The sequence below is a fragment of the Rattus norvegicus genome, chromosome 7 (assembly GCF_021556685.1).
Source record: "Rattus norvegicus strain SHRSP/BbbUtx chromosome 7, alternate assembly SHRSP_T2T, whole genome shotgun sequence".
NCBI classification, from domain to species: domain Eukaryota; kingdom Metazoa; phylum Chordata; class Mammalia; order Rodentia; family Muridae; genus Rattus; species Rattus norvegicus.
Genome location: NC_141540.1, coordinates 66,597,375 through 66,613,695, shown reverse-complemented (window position 1 = coordinate 66,613,695; position 16,321 = coordinate 66,597,375). Strand labels below are relative to the sequence as shown.

General features: G+C 47.3%; 1 protein-coding gene across 2 annotated transcripts in view; it reads right to left on the bottom strand.

The window, feature by feature from the left end:
• The window catches only part of Gns (glucosamine (N-acetyl)-6-sulfatase), a 33,900-nt gene extending 22,038 nt beyond the window's left edge, over positions 1-11,862 (bottom strand). For both annotated transcript variants that reach the window (NM_001414922.1, NM_001011989.2), the window contains 5 exon segments: positions 366-464; positions 852-917; positions 2,501-2,707; positions 5,896-5,955; positions 11,593-11,862. In NM_001414922.1, coding sequence (NP_001401851.1) covers positions 366-464; positions 852-917; positions 2,501-2,707; positions 5,896-5,955; positions 11,593-11,760 — 600 coding nt within the window. In that variant the 5' untranslated portion in view covers positions 11,761-11,862.
• Between the last annotated feature and the right edge of the window lie 4,459 nt (positions 11,863-16,321).

Genomic DNA, 16,321 nt, shown 5'->3' with positions numbered 1-16,321 from the left:
CTACTGGGCTACGTGCTAGACTGTTTGGTGAATGAGCCCTCAGCGGAAGGTTTCCCTTAGAAACACGTCAGGACAGGAAGAGTCTACCTGACTCTGGCGCTTTACATGCGCACAGCCTCGTCCACAGAGGCCTGTAAAGGACACCACAGTTGCAGGCAGAGGCGTTTACCTCTGCAGAATAGGAGATTCGAGTCTTGGCTTACATGCAGAGAAAAACAGCCTAGAGGTCTTTAATAAGCTGGAACTATTCTTTGGCAGACAGACCAGGTCACTGTGCACTTCTGTTTGCTGGTACAAATTGGACTCAGTTGCTGTCTAGACCAAGCAGTCCTGTGTGAGGCAGGGTCCTGAGCCTCAGAACTTACCAGAACGTCTGTCAGGTAGTCCACGCTATAGTTCTCGCCATGTCTGCGTGCCTTCCCGTTGATAGAGAGGGTGTAGTTATAGTATTTAGAATTCTTTTCCTACGTGAAACAGGAAGTAAAATTTGGGAGGAAGTCACTGTACAAAGCCAAAGTGAGACCTCCTGCTGGGCTGAGCACACGGTTTAGAGGTGACAGGACAGAGGGGGACAGCTGCCATGTCAATACTGAATTGGGTTTGAGGAGCATTATCATAGACTAGCAGGATTTCATTAATCCACGCTGTTTTAACGCTTTCCAGACGTGGGTCAGGAGGGAATCACGTGGCTCAGAACACTAATGGCAGGAAAACACCTTGGACAGGTGACTGTCATCACAGAGGCAAAGCATTTGCCGGAATACTTGTGCCGGTATGGGGCTGAGTCAGAGGATACATGTTCGGTGTCTCTGGGCTGTGTCTAGTTCTCTCTTACCGCAGCACTCACTTACCAGGGCATACCAGTAACTCCAGCCCAGAGGCACGTGCTCCAGTCCACCCGCATCTGGGGCTCCATACTGAAAGGACAGCAGAGCATGGTGTTAGGGCTCCTTAGAGTCCAGACAGGAACAGGCAACACAGAAAACCTTTCAACCAGTGCCTGAGACAACGGGTGTACAACCTCCCCAAACATACAAGCTAGGTAAAGAGAAACGAACTGTGCAACCCAAGCCCTCTCTTCAGCAGTCAGTACCTGTGTCACTGTGCTAAGCTGGCCTGCCACTGTCTTGAATGGCCAGTGTGCCATTCAGTCATTTAAATGTACAAAGCTGTCTTTGTGAAATGTGAGTGCCGCAGACCTCAGATGTCAGTGCAGATGGCTTTGTACACAGCCAGGCAAGCTCACCATGGAATGGCCACAGCTGCATCTCTGCTATGGTGGCCCTGGCTGTAGCTCTAGGAGACGTGTGGCCTTTAAGCCCAACATCTGCCATCTAGCTATTACAGGGAACCTAGTCATGGGTGAGGGTCGTAGAACAACTGAATAATCTAAATGACACTTGGCTGTTTACAGCCAAGAGAACCAGATGCTTGCCTATTGCTTTGGTTGTCCTGATAAAATCTACTTCTGAGACTCACTTTATTTGGTAAAATGATTAGGAGAGACCACAGCACACTATCCCCTACCTAAATACACTTTAGTATTGCCCATTTAAGGCAGAACGGAATCTCTGAACACTGTCTGCATTAAACGGTTCCCCTGAAATGACCGTCAATGCAAAGTAGTCCAAGTTCCCTTATGACCATCGAGTTGCCCTGACCCTGCAACAGAGCGTCTTCCTGCTTCTCATGATTCTTTCAAACTGACTCATCTTGCCTCAAGCCCACAGTTCACAGTCCCCCCAATGACAGGAAGGAAGGAGAACAGGAAACTCATGAGACATGAAGACCTGTAGCTATGACAGGAAAAGACGGTTAAACTCCAGTTTAACTATCCCTGGAGAGAACCCCCAGCTCTCCTCCCCGCCCAATACACAATTCCTTTAAGCACAGAGTCTAAGAAAACTGAGACCAAGGTGGTGCACTTGGGACTATGAAGCCCTGAATGGCAGGCCACAGTGAGGCACCACACCCCATGCAGGCCCACGAGGCCAGCATCAACCGCCCAGCCACAGCCTCACAGCCCATGGGGCACTGTCCTCTCCACAGGCTGGTCTCACTTCTAGTCTGTCCTCACTCTGCAGGTCAAAACATGAGCTGTACATTGAATTGTCCTACTTCAGAGATGATTCTAAGAGACCTAAGCAAATCGTCTAGCCCCTCCCCCTTGACACTGGAAAAGGGGAAATGGAACAAAGCCACTGTGACAGCCACATGACCAGAAGAATCCCAAATGAAGACGGGGGAGGGGAAGGGGTCCTAACACTTAGGACAATTTGTAACTAGATGTGGTGGAGGCTGTGTGGGAAAAAAGTAACCACAGAGCCAGGCACATAATGTGTTTGTCCAATTAGTGGGCAGATCAGCAAAAAGCTACTTAGAACCAAACCCTTGAATAGTGCGACTTGAATTGATACCAAGGAGAAAAATGATTATCAGGAGATAAATTACTTCCTATTTTAAATGCTGTTGTAAGAAAGGAAAAGATCGTTCAACATACCTCATTTAAATACTTCCCAGCAAAAAAGGTTTGATAGCCGCACACCAACTTAAGGATCGCTGGGAAGGTGTATGGCTCCTGGATCTTCTGCCAGGACTTGCTACTGCAGTTCCCCTCCAAAGTGTTGTTGACGACGTGATGGTTGTGTGGGTACTTCCCAGTCAAGATGCTGGCTCTGCTGGGGCAGCAGAGCGCACTGGGCACATACTAGAGAGCGGGTGGGAGGCAGAGGGTAAGATTCACTGAGAGGGAAGAGGAAGGCACTTAACGCTCGGTTTTCATTCCAGCCTCTCACTGAGCAGAGATCGTTCTTTACACATGACACACACCAGAGCCGCTTGAAGTCACTCGTCAGAGACAACACAGCAGATTAAAAGTAAAGTCAGTAAACTAATTGCTACTTGAGGAGAGGGGACCAGGAGGCAGGGAGAGAGGAGGTGGAACTGGATACATATGTCACAATTAAACCCATCACTTCTGGACGCCTACATAAAAACCCACCATCCGCGATCCATGTTAGCGTTGTCGCCGTAAGTACTAAATTTGGTTTTGCTGCTGTTTTTCTGCTTTTCAAGTTGGATTTAACCTTTTCTCCCCCTTTGGTGCCTGGACTTAAAAATCAGGACCGAGCAAATGTTACACACATGTTCCACCATTGAGCTAAGCCTCCAGTTCTGACTGGCACTTTAAGATACTCGTGAGGGTGATTGTCTCCACACAACAATCAACTCCTCCCCTTCCCCCTTTAAGTCATATGTCATTCGTCCTTTGCAATTCTTTTTAAGTTTTCACTTTAAAATACATTAGTTCTGTACGCATATTTACGTGTCTTTATGAGTGTCTGTCACTTGTGTGGGGGTGCAAACATGGAAGCTAGGAGAGGGTGACACTCTCACAGTGGGGCCATCGGCCTGCTAACGGTTGATGCTACACGCCAGTCTTCAGGATTGTTCAGCAAGCAGCTTTAACTGCGGAACCTCCTTTCCTGCCCCGACTTCTACAATTTCTATGTTGACCGTTCTTCTTGCCTGGCCTCGGCAGCTTGAACTGTTGAATTGGTGCAGCCTAGAGTCGCCCAAAGTGGGAGTTTCAACTGAGGAACTGTCCAGATCAAACTGACCTGTGGGCATGTCTACGGGGGACTGCCTTGATTGTTAATTGATGCAGGAGGGCCATGCCTGTTGTGGGTGACAGCATTCTTGAGCAGTTGGTACCAGATTGTATATGAAAGCTAAATAAGCCATCGAGGTAACACACACCGTTAGTCCCAGCACTTGGAAGGCAGAGGCAGGTCCATCTCTGAGTCTGGGACCAGCCTGATCTAGAGTGCAAGTTCCAATGCAGCCAGGACTACACAGGGAAAACAAAACAAACAAACAGTAATAAAAGCCTTGAGTCAGTTAAGCATGGGCTTGCAACAGAGCCCACAAGGCCAGCAGGCAGTCTTCCTCTCTGGTTTCTGCTTGAGTCCGGCCTGGACGTCCCTCAGTTATGAACTGTGACCATATGTGTACCTAATAAAAGTTTTCTGCCCCAAGCTGCCTTTGGTCAGAGGGTTTTACCACAGCAGAAAGGAAACTAGAACATTTCCCTTTCTGCTCTTTGACCTTTTATGGTCAGTGCCACATTATTACTGAAGTTTTATATCTCATCTTAGTACTGCACTAAAGGGTTTCCTCTCTGGTGCTGACAAAACCCAACTGACCTTGGGCCTGGGTCTAATCCATTGGACGAGCGTGTACACAGCATGTCTGATGTCCTCGTACCAATCCCCAGCACCAAACAAGAAATACTATCTTGACTATTCTTACCTAGATTTAGAATCATCTAGTTGGGTCTTGACAAAAAGTCTTAAAACTTTAATTAGAAGTATATTTTATAACAGCGTCTTTACATAGAAATGATGTGTCTAGCAACACAGCAAGCATTTTCTCAAAAAAGTACTGTGGCTTGTATAATTTTATTTATTTAATTAATTATTTTTGCAATAGGATCTCACTATGTAGCCCTGGCTGGCCTCAAACTCACAAAGATCTGCCTGCCTGTGCTTTCCAGTGTTAGGGCTAAAGGCGTGCTCCACTATCCTGGCTTACGTGAAGAAGTCATAGCCATTTCTGGCCACCTACCTGTTGTTCCTAGCGTGAATTTTTTGCTGCTAAATGGAACTTTTTGTTCTTCCATATTTTTCCTTCCTTCCTCCCTCTCTCTCTCTCTCTCTCTTTCTCTCTCTCTCTCCCTCCCTCCCCCCCCTCTCTCTCTTTCTTTCTTTCTTTCTTTCTTTCTTTCTTTCTTTCTTTCTTCTCTAAAGTCTCACTATGTAACCCCAGGCTGGCCTGGAACTTGAACCCACAGAGATCTCCCAGTCTCTGCCTCCTGAGTGCTGGAATTAGAGGCGCGTACCACCACACTGGGTTCTATTTTAAGTTGGACTTAGTTTTCCAGGTTAAAATGAACTCTTCCTCCCTTCAATTACTCCCTCTGTGGACAACACCTAATTCACGAAGAACTTGCCGTGACCTCATCCATCATGTGCTGATTCGTGGAGTCCCAGTGACCCTGGGGACTGTACCAACTTCAATTAAAGTGGGGAAACCAAAATCCAGAAGGGAGTTAAGAGCAGGCGAATAAAGAAATAAAAGTGTATTCAGAACCAGGCAGTCTGGCTGCTGAGTCTATGCTTAAACCGGAGCACGGCACTGTGTTTCCGTTCGGTGTGTCTCCTGGTGCGAGGCCACCACGCCATCGCTTACAGAGTTTTGTGTGAGGTGAGGTCTGCTTTGGGATCTCTGACTCCGTGCAGGCTGTGTGTGTGTGTGTGTGTGTGTGTGTGTGTGTGTGTGTGTGTGTGTGTGTGTGTGTGTTCTGGGTACCACGACCTTTGTCAGGGTTAGCCAGCAGGGCTCAGGAAGCTCTTACTCTGTAGCAACTTACACAGCATAAATGCTCTTGGTTTGTACGAGGTTCAACCCTCAAACACTAAGGACTTCAATAACATTCCCAAGTTATGTAGCACTGTAGCTTAGAAAATACCAGCAATTAATCAGGTATATCAGCACATGCCTTCAATCCCAGCACTTGGGAAGCAGAGGCAGACATATCTCTGTGAGTTCAAGACTAGCCTGGTCTACAGAGTGAGTTATAGGACAGCCAGAACTACATAGCGAGACCTTGTTTCAAAAAGAATAAAAATAAAAATCAGCAATTTATCATTTCAATTAAAAATAAAACTCTTCAGACTGGGTATTTCATTAAAAAACAGAAACAAAACAAAATAAAAAAAAAACAACACAAAAGCAAAAATCTACCCACATAAACCACACTAGAACTCAAACATGAGGTTTCTTTCTGGGTTGTGATATGATATCTAACGACATCACATTGGCTTCTAAACTTACAGCGCTGGAGAAAGTCATCCCCTTCTCTCCGATGAGGGCCTTGGTTTTCTTTAGTGGGGTCTACAAAGTAAACAGTTAAACAATGTTGTTAAACAATGTCTGATAAAATCCAGAAAGCAGAATTTATGGTTTGTTACAACTTAAATTTCTATTTTATCTTATGTGTATGGATGTTTTGCTTGCCCGTGTATGTCTGTGCATCGTGCGCATGCGTGCAGGGCCTGCAGAGGCCTGAAGAGGGTGTTAGATCCTCTGGAAATGGACAGACATATCAACTGTTAGAGGGTCTTCTGCAGGAAGGGGTACTCTTAACCTTTCTTCCAGCCACCTCTGCAGCTCCTTTCCTTTTATCCTAATCACTTATTTCCAAATTCCAGCTCTGACACAAAGTCGAAAGTAATGATTCTGGTGATGAACCAAACAGGTTTAGTTACAGTCAGGTAAACCCTGTGCAAGCAGGAAGCAAAAGTGCATAGCTGATAACATTGTTCTGTCTATGGGGACTGCAGGTAATGAAATCACAAGTGCTTTCTTATTTGTCAATAACCCCAAGGCACAGATTAATCAGCAAGGAAACTTCCAATCATTAATGGGGAAGTAAGGCAACACTTAAGATTATGAAAGTCAGACAAGGTCGCCAGGCTCACAGCCTGCTTCCAACCTTACACATTCAATGATGGATCCCCGCCCAATACCATAAGGACTCTACTGGCTAGTCCCCTGCAGTGGCACCTGAACCAGATGATAGCATGTGTATAGAGGTGCACACAGACCCTGTCAAACATAAACATAATTACTGCAGGGCTGGGGATTGAACCCGGGACCTTGAGTTCCCAGGCAAGCACTCTCCCAATTGAGCTACATGACCAGGCCTACTGGTGTATTTCATCTGCACTTCTCATCTTTTGTGCATCCCCCAAGATTTGAAAAAGGACAGGGGGAAAGTTAACTTCACCCCAGAAGGCAGTTACGTTAACTACCTGTCGAAGGCACACTGGTCAGTCTTCACTTCCTGGACAACAAAAACTAACTACCATGGATGAGGCTCATGTGGGGGCCCGTAAGGATTCTGAAATACGTTTCAGACCCAAGAACAGAATGTATACGATCTCATGTCCACCTGGCACAGTAATTCCTTAAAGACTGCACCTCCGGATATATGCCCAGGTTAACCAGAGTCTCACTTTCAACAACATGTATGTAGCTTTTCCCACTGACTATAAACCTAAGCTGCTTGTAGGCTCCAAAGGACAACAATTCCAAGTTGTTCTAGTCAGGCTTTGATGGTGCCAATAGTGGACCCTCAAGAGATGCCATGGAAGGTCTGTGCTAAGCTGCTGAAGCAATGGCACTGGCTGTCCTTAACTTATCACTGGTGCCAAGCTCAGGAAGCAACAGTGGGCCAATTGTAACCCTGGCTTAGCTAGGAACCTAAGTTACCATGAGGCAATGGACAGGGCAACTACACATGTGAAGTGCACCCAGAGCAGCGGTCTTCAACCTGTGGGTTGAGACCCTTTTGGGGTGTGGGGTGGTGTCACACATCAGATATTCACATTAAGGTAGCAAAATCGCAGTTAAGAAGTAGTGGCAAAAATAATTTTGCAGTTGGGGGTTGCCACGACGTGAGGTATTAAAGGCCGCACACAGCATTAGGAAGACTGAGAACCAGTGGCGTAGAGAAAGAGTGGGATTCGTTATCAAATTGATAAGCATGCAAAACTACTGACAGTGTTATGTTTACGGGCGGACTCTGGTGTATCACGCGCTAATCTCAGCAAACCCTGAGCTGGGCGAGGGCGGGTAGGAAGCACTATCTTACCCGCCCTTGCCACTGCTTTAGGACCTGAGCAAGGTAACCAATGACCTCAGTAACCAATGACCTCACGTAGTGCAGAGGGGGTGGGGGGGGGGGAGGGAGGGAGGGAGAGAGAGAGAGAGAGAGAGAGAGAGAGAGAGAGAGAGAGAGAGAGAACAGCAGGCGATATGACACACGGAAAGCCCTTACAGCAGGGAGCCTTGCTGAGAACCCCAGAGGGAGGTAAGGTCACGAGGACCCAGGAGTGGAGCTCGCTGGCTGCGGCCAGCAAACAGCAAACAGCCCAACCCAGCACACGGGAAGGAGCAACTGTGGAAGAAATAGCCCGCGAGACGGAGTGGAAGACGAGGCTGTGCGGGCATTAAGGTTTAGAGCTTTACGTTGTCATCTACACGTGGTTGAACAAGCAAGAGAGGGCACCATACTGAAAACAACTTTCCACGCTAATCTGAAGGGACGGTGGCTGGTCAAGTGGAAGCCATGTGACGGAATTAAGAAACAGCCACTTTCACTCTCAAGAGCAAATGCGTGACTTTACTTACCCTAAGCAAATTCCCTTTTCTAAAAAATCAAAAGACTCCCTGACTTTCCTGATCCCGATGATTCCTGTAACTCAGTGGCCGACTTTCATCTCGAGTTAGGCAAAGCAATGCCATATTTATCCTTTCCCTACATTCCCGCATGGCCCCTGACCAAACAAACGCCCCCTTTTCCTAGAGTAAAGGACTTAAATGACAACCTGTGCTTTTGTGAGTAATAGTCCACCACACCATCATTAAGGTGGGAATGGGGGGTGGGAAGCCACACCCTGTTAAAATGAATAAAAGCTGAGTCTCTCAGATGACACACGGGGGCATACGGTGTGACAGATGAGGTGACAACAAATAAATTAATAACTGACAGGGACTGGAGAGATGGCTCGGGAGAAAAGAGCACTGGCCGCTCCAGGTTTGATTCCCGGCATCCATACGGTGGCTCACAACCAACTCTAACTCTTGCTCATGATACACTCCTGTGGCCTTTGCAGGCAGCGGGCAGTAACACGTGTCTGTATGCACATACAAGGAGGCAATTTTTTCTTTTAAATGTGGTGCATGTCTGTAATCTCTGCTCTTGGGAGGTGGAGGCTGGAGGTGCAGGAATTCAAGCACGACCTCGGCCACATGGATACAGAGTCACCCTGGACTCTGCTGAATAGTTTTAGACACAAGCTAAATTCATCTGAGGGTAGGGGACCTCTGTTGAGAAAATGCCTCCATAAGACTGGGCTGTAAGCAAGCCTGCATGCAGAGCGTTTTGTTAATTAGTGATTGTTGGAGGAGGGCCCAGCCCATTGTGGGTGGAGCAAGCCAGTAAGCAGCATCCCTCCATGGCCTCTGTGTCAGCCACTGCCTCCAGGTTCCTGCCCTGTTTGAGTCCCTGCTTTGGTGTCCCTGGATGGGCTGTGAGACTATGTGTGGCCAAACAAACCCTTTGCTCTTCAAGGTGCTTTTGGTCGGGGTGTTTTATCGCAACCATAGAATCCCTAACTAGGACTGTCTTGAAAAAAAGGAGAAAATAAATCACTTTGAACAGAAATCACAGGCTATCAACTTTTGACCTGAGCCAGTGTGGGTGCGTGTGTATGGACACCAATTACTGTGGCAGTCTGAAACACAGTTCCTCTCTCTGGCAGAGAAACCATATATAAGGCTTTATTCATAAATCAAGTACTGTGGGTGAACCCCACTGACGACATTCCGGAATGCCACTGAAGACTCAGTGCAAAGTACCTATGTGGCCTTGAGGATTCCAGACAGCATGTGGTGAGACAGGGTTACCTATGTGCAGGGGAGGGCGTCTGTGATGATAGAAATACAAACAGAAGGTGCCTCACGCTCTGCCTGGCACCAAGGAAGTTCTCATCATCCCTGTCTCAGCTCTTCACTCTGTTTGACAGGTAAGTGTCAGGACTCCAAGAGGGGACACAAGGAAAGTCAGAATTCCCCGAAGTGCCAGGGCCACAGCTTTAAAACAAGCAAGTACCATTTCCTTATTTATTCAGCGTCCAAGGCACTTGTGGGACCCAGGGAATGTGTGAGAAGCTACGAGTTTCACTTGTTCTAGTTTCTCTGGTTACTACAAATACTTTAAAAAAAAAAAAAAAGAACCTAGGGCCATGGAGATGACTTATGGGGTCCAAGTAAACCACTGCCAAGCCTGAGGAGTTCAGTTCCCAGGACCCTCATGGAGAATGAGAGAAACTGTCTTCTAACCCACTCCATTCAGGCCACTGTGGCCTGTGCACAGACGCTCCCCCTAAGCACACATCTTTCTGGGATAAAGAAGCAAATAGAAAAAGAGAGAAAATTCTCGAGGCAAATACCATTAACACAAAAGTGTAAGACCTCGTCTTACACAGACAACAGCTGTGCTAAGTGACAGTCACTGAGCTGGGGCACCTTATATGTAAGAGGAGAATTTGGTTTCTTCCAAAGGCTGTATTAATAAGGCTGACAAGTTGAGTACCACTGGGAGAGGCAGCATTGTTTTTCCCTGAACAAAACACTTTTTTTTGGTTGTTTTGTAAAGTTTTGAAATCCCAGCAGTGGTGAGTTAGAAGATGGATCTTTGTGAGTTCAAGGCTAGCCATGGCTATGCAATGAGACCAATCTCAAAACAAAACAAAACAAACAGACAGACAAACGAAATAAAAAAAAAAGAAAAAGAAAGGAAAGAAAGCTATGGGAACAGTTGGAGTGAAGGTAAAATCTAAGAGGGAAATTAAGTCAAGGCTTCTGGTACAGGGGGTGGGGGCTAGCTCTGAGGGACAGAACTGGCTCAGCAGGCAAGAGGCTTTGGAGTGCCCTCCAGCACTGCCGGGGTGGGAGGGGGAAGAGATTCATCATCCTTGTGGCTCAGGGGAAACTACAACAGCAACCAGACAATGGGGGCCTATGTGGATAAGACGAAGGGCCAAGGGATTGGTAACACAACACCTAAACACCATCTAGAAATCTAGAAAAAGACCGTCCACGGAAGGCAAAGCACATGCTACTTCCCAGCCCAGAAATATAAGGCTCTGCTTACTATTATCACATGTGACACACGGAAAACCAAAAATGTTGGCAGCTACTCACTAGACTGATTTCACAACTCGCTGACCAGCTGGGACCAGCAACTTGAAGGACATGAACTAGGGTTAACTACCACACAAGAGAGCTACAGCAGTCAGCTGAAAGCGGAAGGAGAACTGAAAGAGAGAGTAGAGGCTTTTTTTTTTAAGTGAATGCAATGCTGACCCAGGACGGAATACCACTGGAGGGTTGGCCCTAATCTGCCTCCTCCTGCTTCAGTGCTTTGGGCAAATCTCTTGAGCACCAATGGAAGGAGGTTGGCATGCCTGTTCCCAAAGGTCAAATTCCGGAACCTCGAAAGAGCAGAAGCGACTCTGGGAAGGAAATGTAGTCTTCATGACAACACCCCTTAGACATAAAGTGGAGCCCTGGCAGTAATGGTTCAGCCAGGTGTTCGATTAGGCTAAATGATTTTGTTTTTGATGCTTCTTAAGCAAAACACTCTCTCTCAATAATAGCTCGACAGCCTACAACCCACTTCCATAACCATCACAGAAGCACAGATGCTGACGTTCCAAGTCCTCCGTGAAGAGGGCCGATGTAGCCCCGGATCACCCTAATCAATCACTGGCCTCCACAGGTTTGCTCTGAGCAGCAGTAAGGTCCAGACTGGAGGCACCGTGCCCACTGTACGAGCATGTGGGTGAGTTCGGGTGAGGGAGACCCGTCCAAGCTCACGGAAGACCCGGAGTGACCGCGCACACCCACCCACTGCCAAGCCGCCCAGCAAAGGGGGACAGGGAGGGCGTGGACGGGAGTTACCATGCCGCCGAGCTCCGCGTCCTGGTCGTCCGTGAGCAGCAGCAACACGTTGGGCCTGCGAGCCGCCCCCACGAGCCCCAGGCAGCCGCTCAGCAGCGGCAGTAGCAGCAGCGCGGGCAGGCGGCTGGGACAGCCCGGCCCGGGCCCGGCTGCGGACGGGAGCCGCATGGCCGCCACGCTCCGCGGGAAACCGAGAGCTGCGCAGAGACAACGGGTGAGCACAGGAGATGCGGGTCAAGCTTTCTCTCCCTAGGCGCGATCACGTGAGCCGGGGGCAGAGGGCGGGGCGCGCCATCACATGACGGACGGCCGTAGGCGGGGCCTGGGGAGCGGCTGGGAATCCGGGTGCTGGGCGGCTGGACTGAGCTAGGACCGCGCGGAGCCTGGCCGTGCCTCTGGTCAGGCCTACCCCTGAAGCTGGAGGAAGCTCGACAGCGAACTGGAGATGAAGTCAGGAGGCAGTCGGCCCATCTGCTCTCCAGAGGGAAGCGACGCACGTGCTGCGTGCATAAGATCAGCTGCTGGTTAAAGTCCGGGCGGGTCCTGGGGTTAATGGACAGCTCTTACTGCGTACTTTGACTTTTCACCGATCAAGATGAGGGTCTCATTTGGCCCAGCTGGTGTTATTCTACTTCCCTCGGCTGGCATGTAATTTCAAACAATTTAGGAACGTCTTAACTTTACACTAGGAGCTCTTGGCCAACGTTTCAAATTTTAATTACACTTTAATTTACATTGTGTGTGTGTGTGTGTATATTTATGTATGTATGTGTGTGTTTTCCGCGTACATTCCGCGGCACGTGTGTGGACGTCAAAGGGCATCTTGCTGGAGTCAGCTCTTTCTGTGGAGTGAGTCCAGGGATCTAACTCAGGCCCTCAGGCTTGACCCCAGGTGCCTTGGGGTGCAGAGCCATCCTGTTGAGTTTTTGCAAACCTTCTTGGAAGCTGTTAGAATATTCACGACCAATAGCAACACATCCATTGTTGAATAAAGCCTCAAATAAATATTTTAAGTTAACTGAAGGGGTAAGGGGGATTTAGCTCAGTGATAGAGCGCTTGCCTAGCAAGCGCAAGGCCCTGGGTTCGGTCCCCAGCTCCAAAAAGAGAACAAAAAAAAAAAAAAAAAAAAAAAGTTAACTGAAAAGTTAAATTGCTGTTAGGGATTCCTGTGAGGTCAGTGAGCTATATACCAAATGAGTACTGTTCTGTACAGAAAAAAAATAAGTCACAGCCATTTGCCACTTGGTTATGTGTTGGACTTATACCTTTCTGATTTTTTAAAAAGATTTATCGGTATGAGTTTTGTCTGCATTTATGTACGTTACTATGCCTGCCTCGTTCCTGGGGAAGTCAAAGAGTGCATCTGACCCTTGGTACTGGAGTTACAGATGGTCGTGAGGCCCCGCGTGGGTTGCTGGGAGTTGACATGGGCCCTCTGTAAGAGTAACATGTGCTCTTAACCACTGAGCCATCTGTCAGACAGCTGGGCACAATATCTTTTAGGTGTATTTTTATTTTTTTTTCTTTTCTTTTTTTTGGAGCTGGGGACCGAACCCAGGGCCTTGCGCTTGCTAGGCAAGCGCTCTACCACTGAGCTAAATCCCCAACCCCTTTTTTTCTTATTTTTTATATCTAAAATAAAGCAGATATTTTGTAATAATATACATATATACAAGTAATATACAATAAAAATTTATAGGATCTCTGTGACTTAGGGAACACAACAATGTAGTCCACCACTCACAGAACAGGATTTAGGGAAAGAAGAAATAATATTTTAAAGAAATCATAGCTAGATTTGGAGAAAATAAGATCCAAGAAACTCAACCCCATGCAGACAAATCAGAGACAGTTTTCCCCCAGTCATGATGGCAAATACCTATAATTCCAGCCCTTGGGAAGCTGGGGGAAGAGGATTACACATTTGAGGCTAACCTGGGCTAAGGCTGTAAGAACCTGTCTGTGATGGTTTGTCTATGCCTGGCCTAGAGAGTGGCACTATTTTAATTAATTAATTAGTTAAAGACCCATAAATAGATTCGTCATAGTAAAAAAAAAAATATGTTGAAAGACAAAGGAGGGAAAGCAGCAAGAGGAACATGCTCACCCATTACAAAAGACTCCAAGAAAACCAGCAGACGCCTCAGTGCAAGCCCCTCAGCCGCTGCAAGGCCCAGCTTTTGCAATACGGCTTTGAGCATGGGATTGGGCTGTAGCTCATGTCAGACTTCTCATCAGTTGCCATGCTGAAAACTAGTCTGGGTCTAGTGTTGCTCAGATGTGATCCCTGGGAAGTTCGTTCCTCTCGGTGGGTGAGGTTCAGTCAGATTATCCATATATGCTTTCAGTGACCTGGATTCAAAAACGTAGAGTGTTTCTTTAAATACAGTTTTACTCAAAAGCTAGATGTCGGGCTGGAGAGATGCAGGCTCAGTGGTGAAGCACACCATCTGCTCTTGCAGGGGACTGCACACAAACCGCCTCTAACTGCTGTTCCAGGGATTCTGGCATGGCCTCCTGGCCTCTTCAGATACCCACGTTGTGTGTGTGTGTGTGTGTGTGTGTGTGTGTGTGTGTGTGTGTGTACTCAGACAGAGATGTATATGTGTAAATACACATAATAAAAACAACTCATTTCTAAAGGTTAATAACAGAAATTAATGAAACAATAGAAAAATCAGGGGAAAATGAAAGGCAGATAAACGAAACAGACAGGCTGCTGCATGCCCGGCACATCCCTGCCCGAGGAGGCGGGCTGGCCCCAGCAGAAAGGATCCTGGGTGTGATTATTATCTCTCATGATCTCAGCCAGCAGGTGACTGCAGGAACTCTGTTCCATGGAGTATCTCTGATAGGGGAGATAAAGACATGCTCAGCTAATTGCAAGGTTGATTTGGCAAGTAACTTCTTATCTACCTCAATCATGAAAGGGATTCCAAAACAGTTTCTATTTGTGAGGATGTCACAGCCAAAGTTATTCAGTTTGCTTTCAAGGTGATGCGAAGGATCCCAGCTGTAACAGCGTGCCACTGTGTGTCATAATACAGTCCAACCAGACGTGAGCTTTTGTGCGTCCTACGGAACATCTAACTACCAATTATCCTGATGACTTTGTGCTGGTCATTCCGGCCAAACAAGAAAGACTACTGTGACGGTGTTATATGCTCCAGGAGGTGGGAAGCGGACCCTATGAAATACAGGGATTAACACATCACCAAAGTTGTTAGAAGTCCCAAAGTATCCCAGGTTCTACTGAAAGGTAAAAGTTTTAAGGTTGGCTCTCCCCCGTAGACAAAGGTTCAGAAAGAAAACCGGTTAGGCCCTAGAATTGTATGTTCCAGGAAGCCCCTCCTAGGGCTATAGAATAGGTAATTACATCTGCTGGTTCAAGCAGCTTCTCCCAGGCGCTAGCGGACCATAAAGTTAAACAATCTTGAGAAACAGGGAGTTTCTCCTTGTGATTTTTCACTGGTATTCTTGTGATTTTCCAATGACACCACCCCTGCCCCCTTGGGTTGTGACCTCTTCCTTTAAATACCCTTTCTCCCAGCCTCTTGGGGTCAAACTCCACTGCCCCTGCATGGGATATGAGTCTCGACCCCAGTGCACTGGTTCCCGTTAATAAACCTCATGTGATTACAAGGACAGTCTCACGTAAGTTCTTGGGGGGTCGTGTCATCCTGAGACTTGAGCAAGGGTCTCCCTGCTCCGGGGGTCTTTCACTACCTTCAGATGAAAAACCAAGTGGCTGCATCTTGAATTCCTTACATTGGAGGCTCACACTGCCTGGTAGAAACTTTAAATCATAGCCTTGAGCCAGGCCGGCAGCTGTGGTGGTGCACACCTCTAATCCCAGCATTCCAGAATGCAGGCAGATCTACAGAGGGAGCTCTGGGACAGCCAGGGCTATACAGAGAAACCTTGTCTGGAAAAACCAAACAACTAAAAAAATAAATAAATCACAGCCTCAAAATTTTCTACACCTAGGAATATAGCTGTAGCCATGTACTAAATGCCAGGAAGACTGTCAGCTCTGAGTGAGGGTTGGCTGGAGGAGAAAAGCATGTGGTGCCAGGCAAGGCTGGCTACATACTCTGTAGGCTGACGTGAAGAAGCAAAACATAGGGCCCATTTTGAAAAAAAAAATCAGCAGGAAAATGCTAACTGTACTGTTGCGGTAAAAATTAAAAGATCGTTTGCTATCAGTTCCTGAACTGGATCCACTCTCTGGCTGCTACTCTGATTCCGTCTGCAAACAGCCCTCTTCCAGGTGGTTTTAGCCACCCTTTCCTCAAGGTCCTCTAGGCGGTGGTCACCACGCCTGACACACACACACACACACACACACACACACACACACACACACACACACACATCACATCACATATCTTGTTCTGTGGGCTCTGTGTGTTCCTACTCTGTGCTGGCAACAGAACCAGATCCGCACCCTCCCGCTGCCTCTCAGCCATTTCTTTTACACACGGTCCTCTTTAGCCCAGTAAGTCAAAGTCCCAGAAACTTGTAATGTAGCAATTATATTTACATGTTAAATTCTCAATCCATAATTCATCCACACAATAAATTCACTGCCAATTGATAAAGATATAAACTGCCCACCTAGACAGGATAAAATCGATCTAGTTCACCTAAATCTGAGCCATCCTCCTCCATAGACTCCATCTGATCTCCTCCTCCCTCCTCTCTCCCGCCTTACAAAAACTTTGTCTC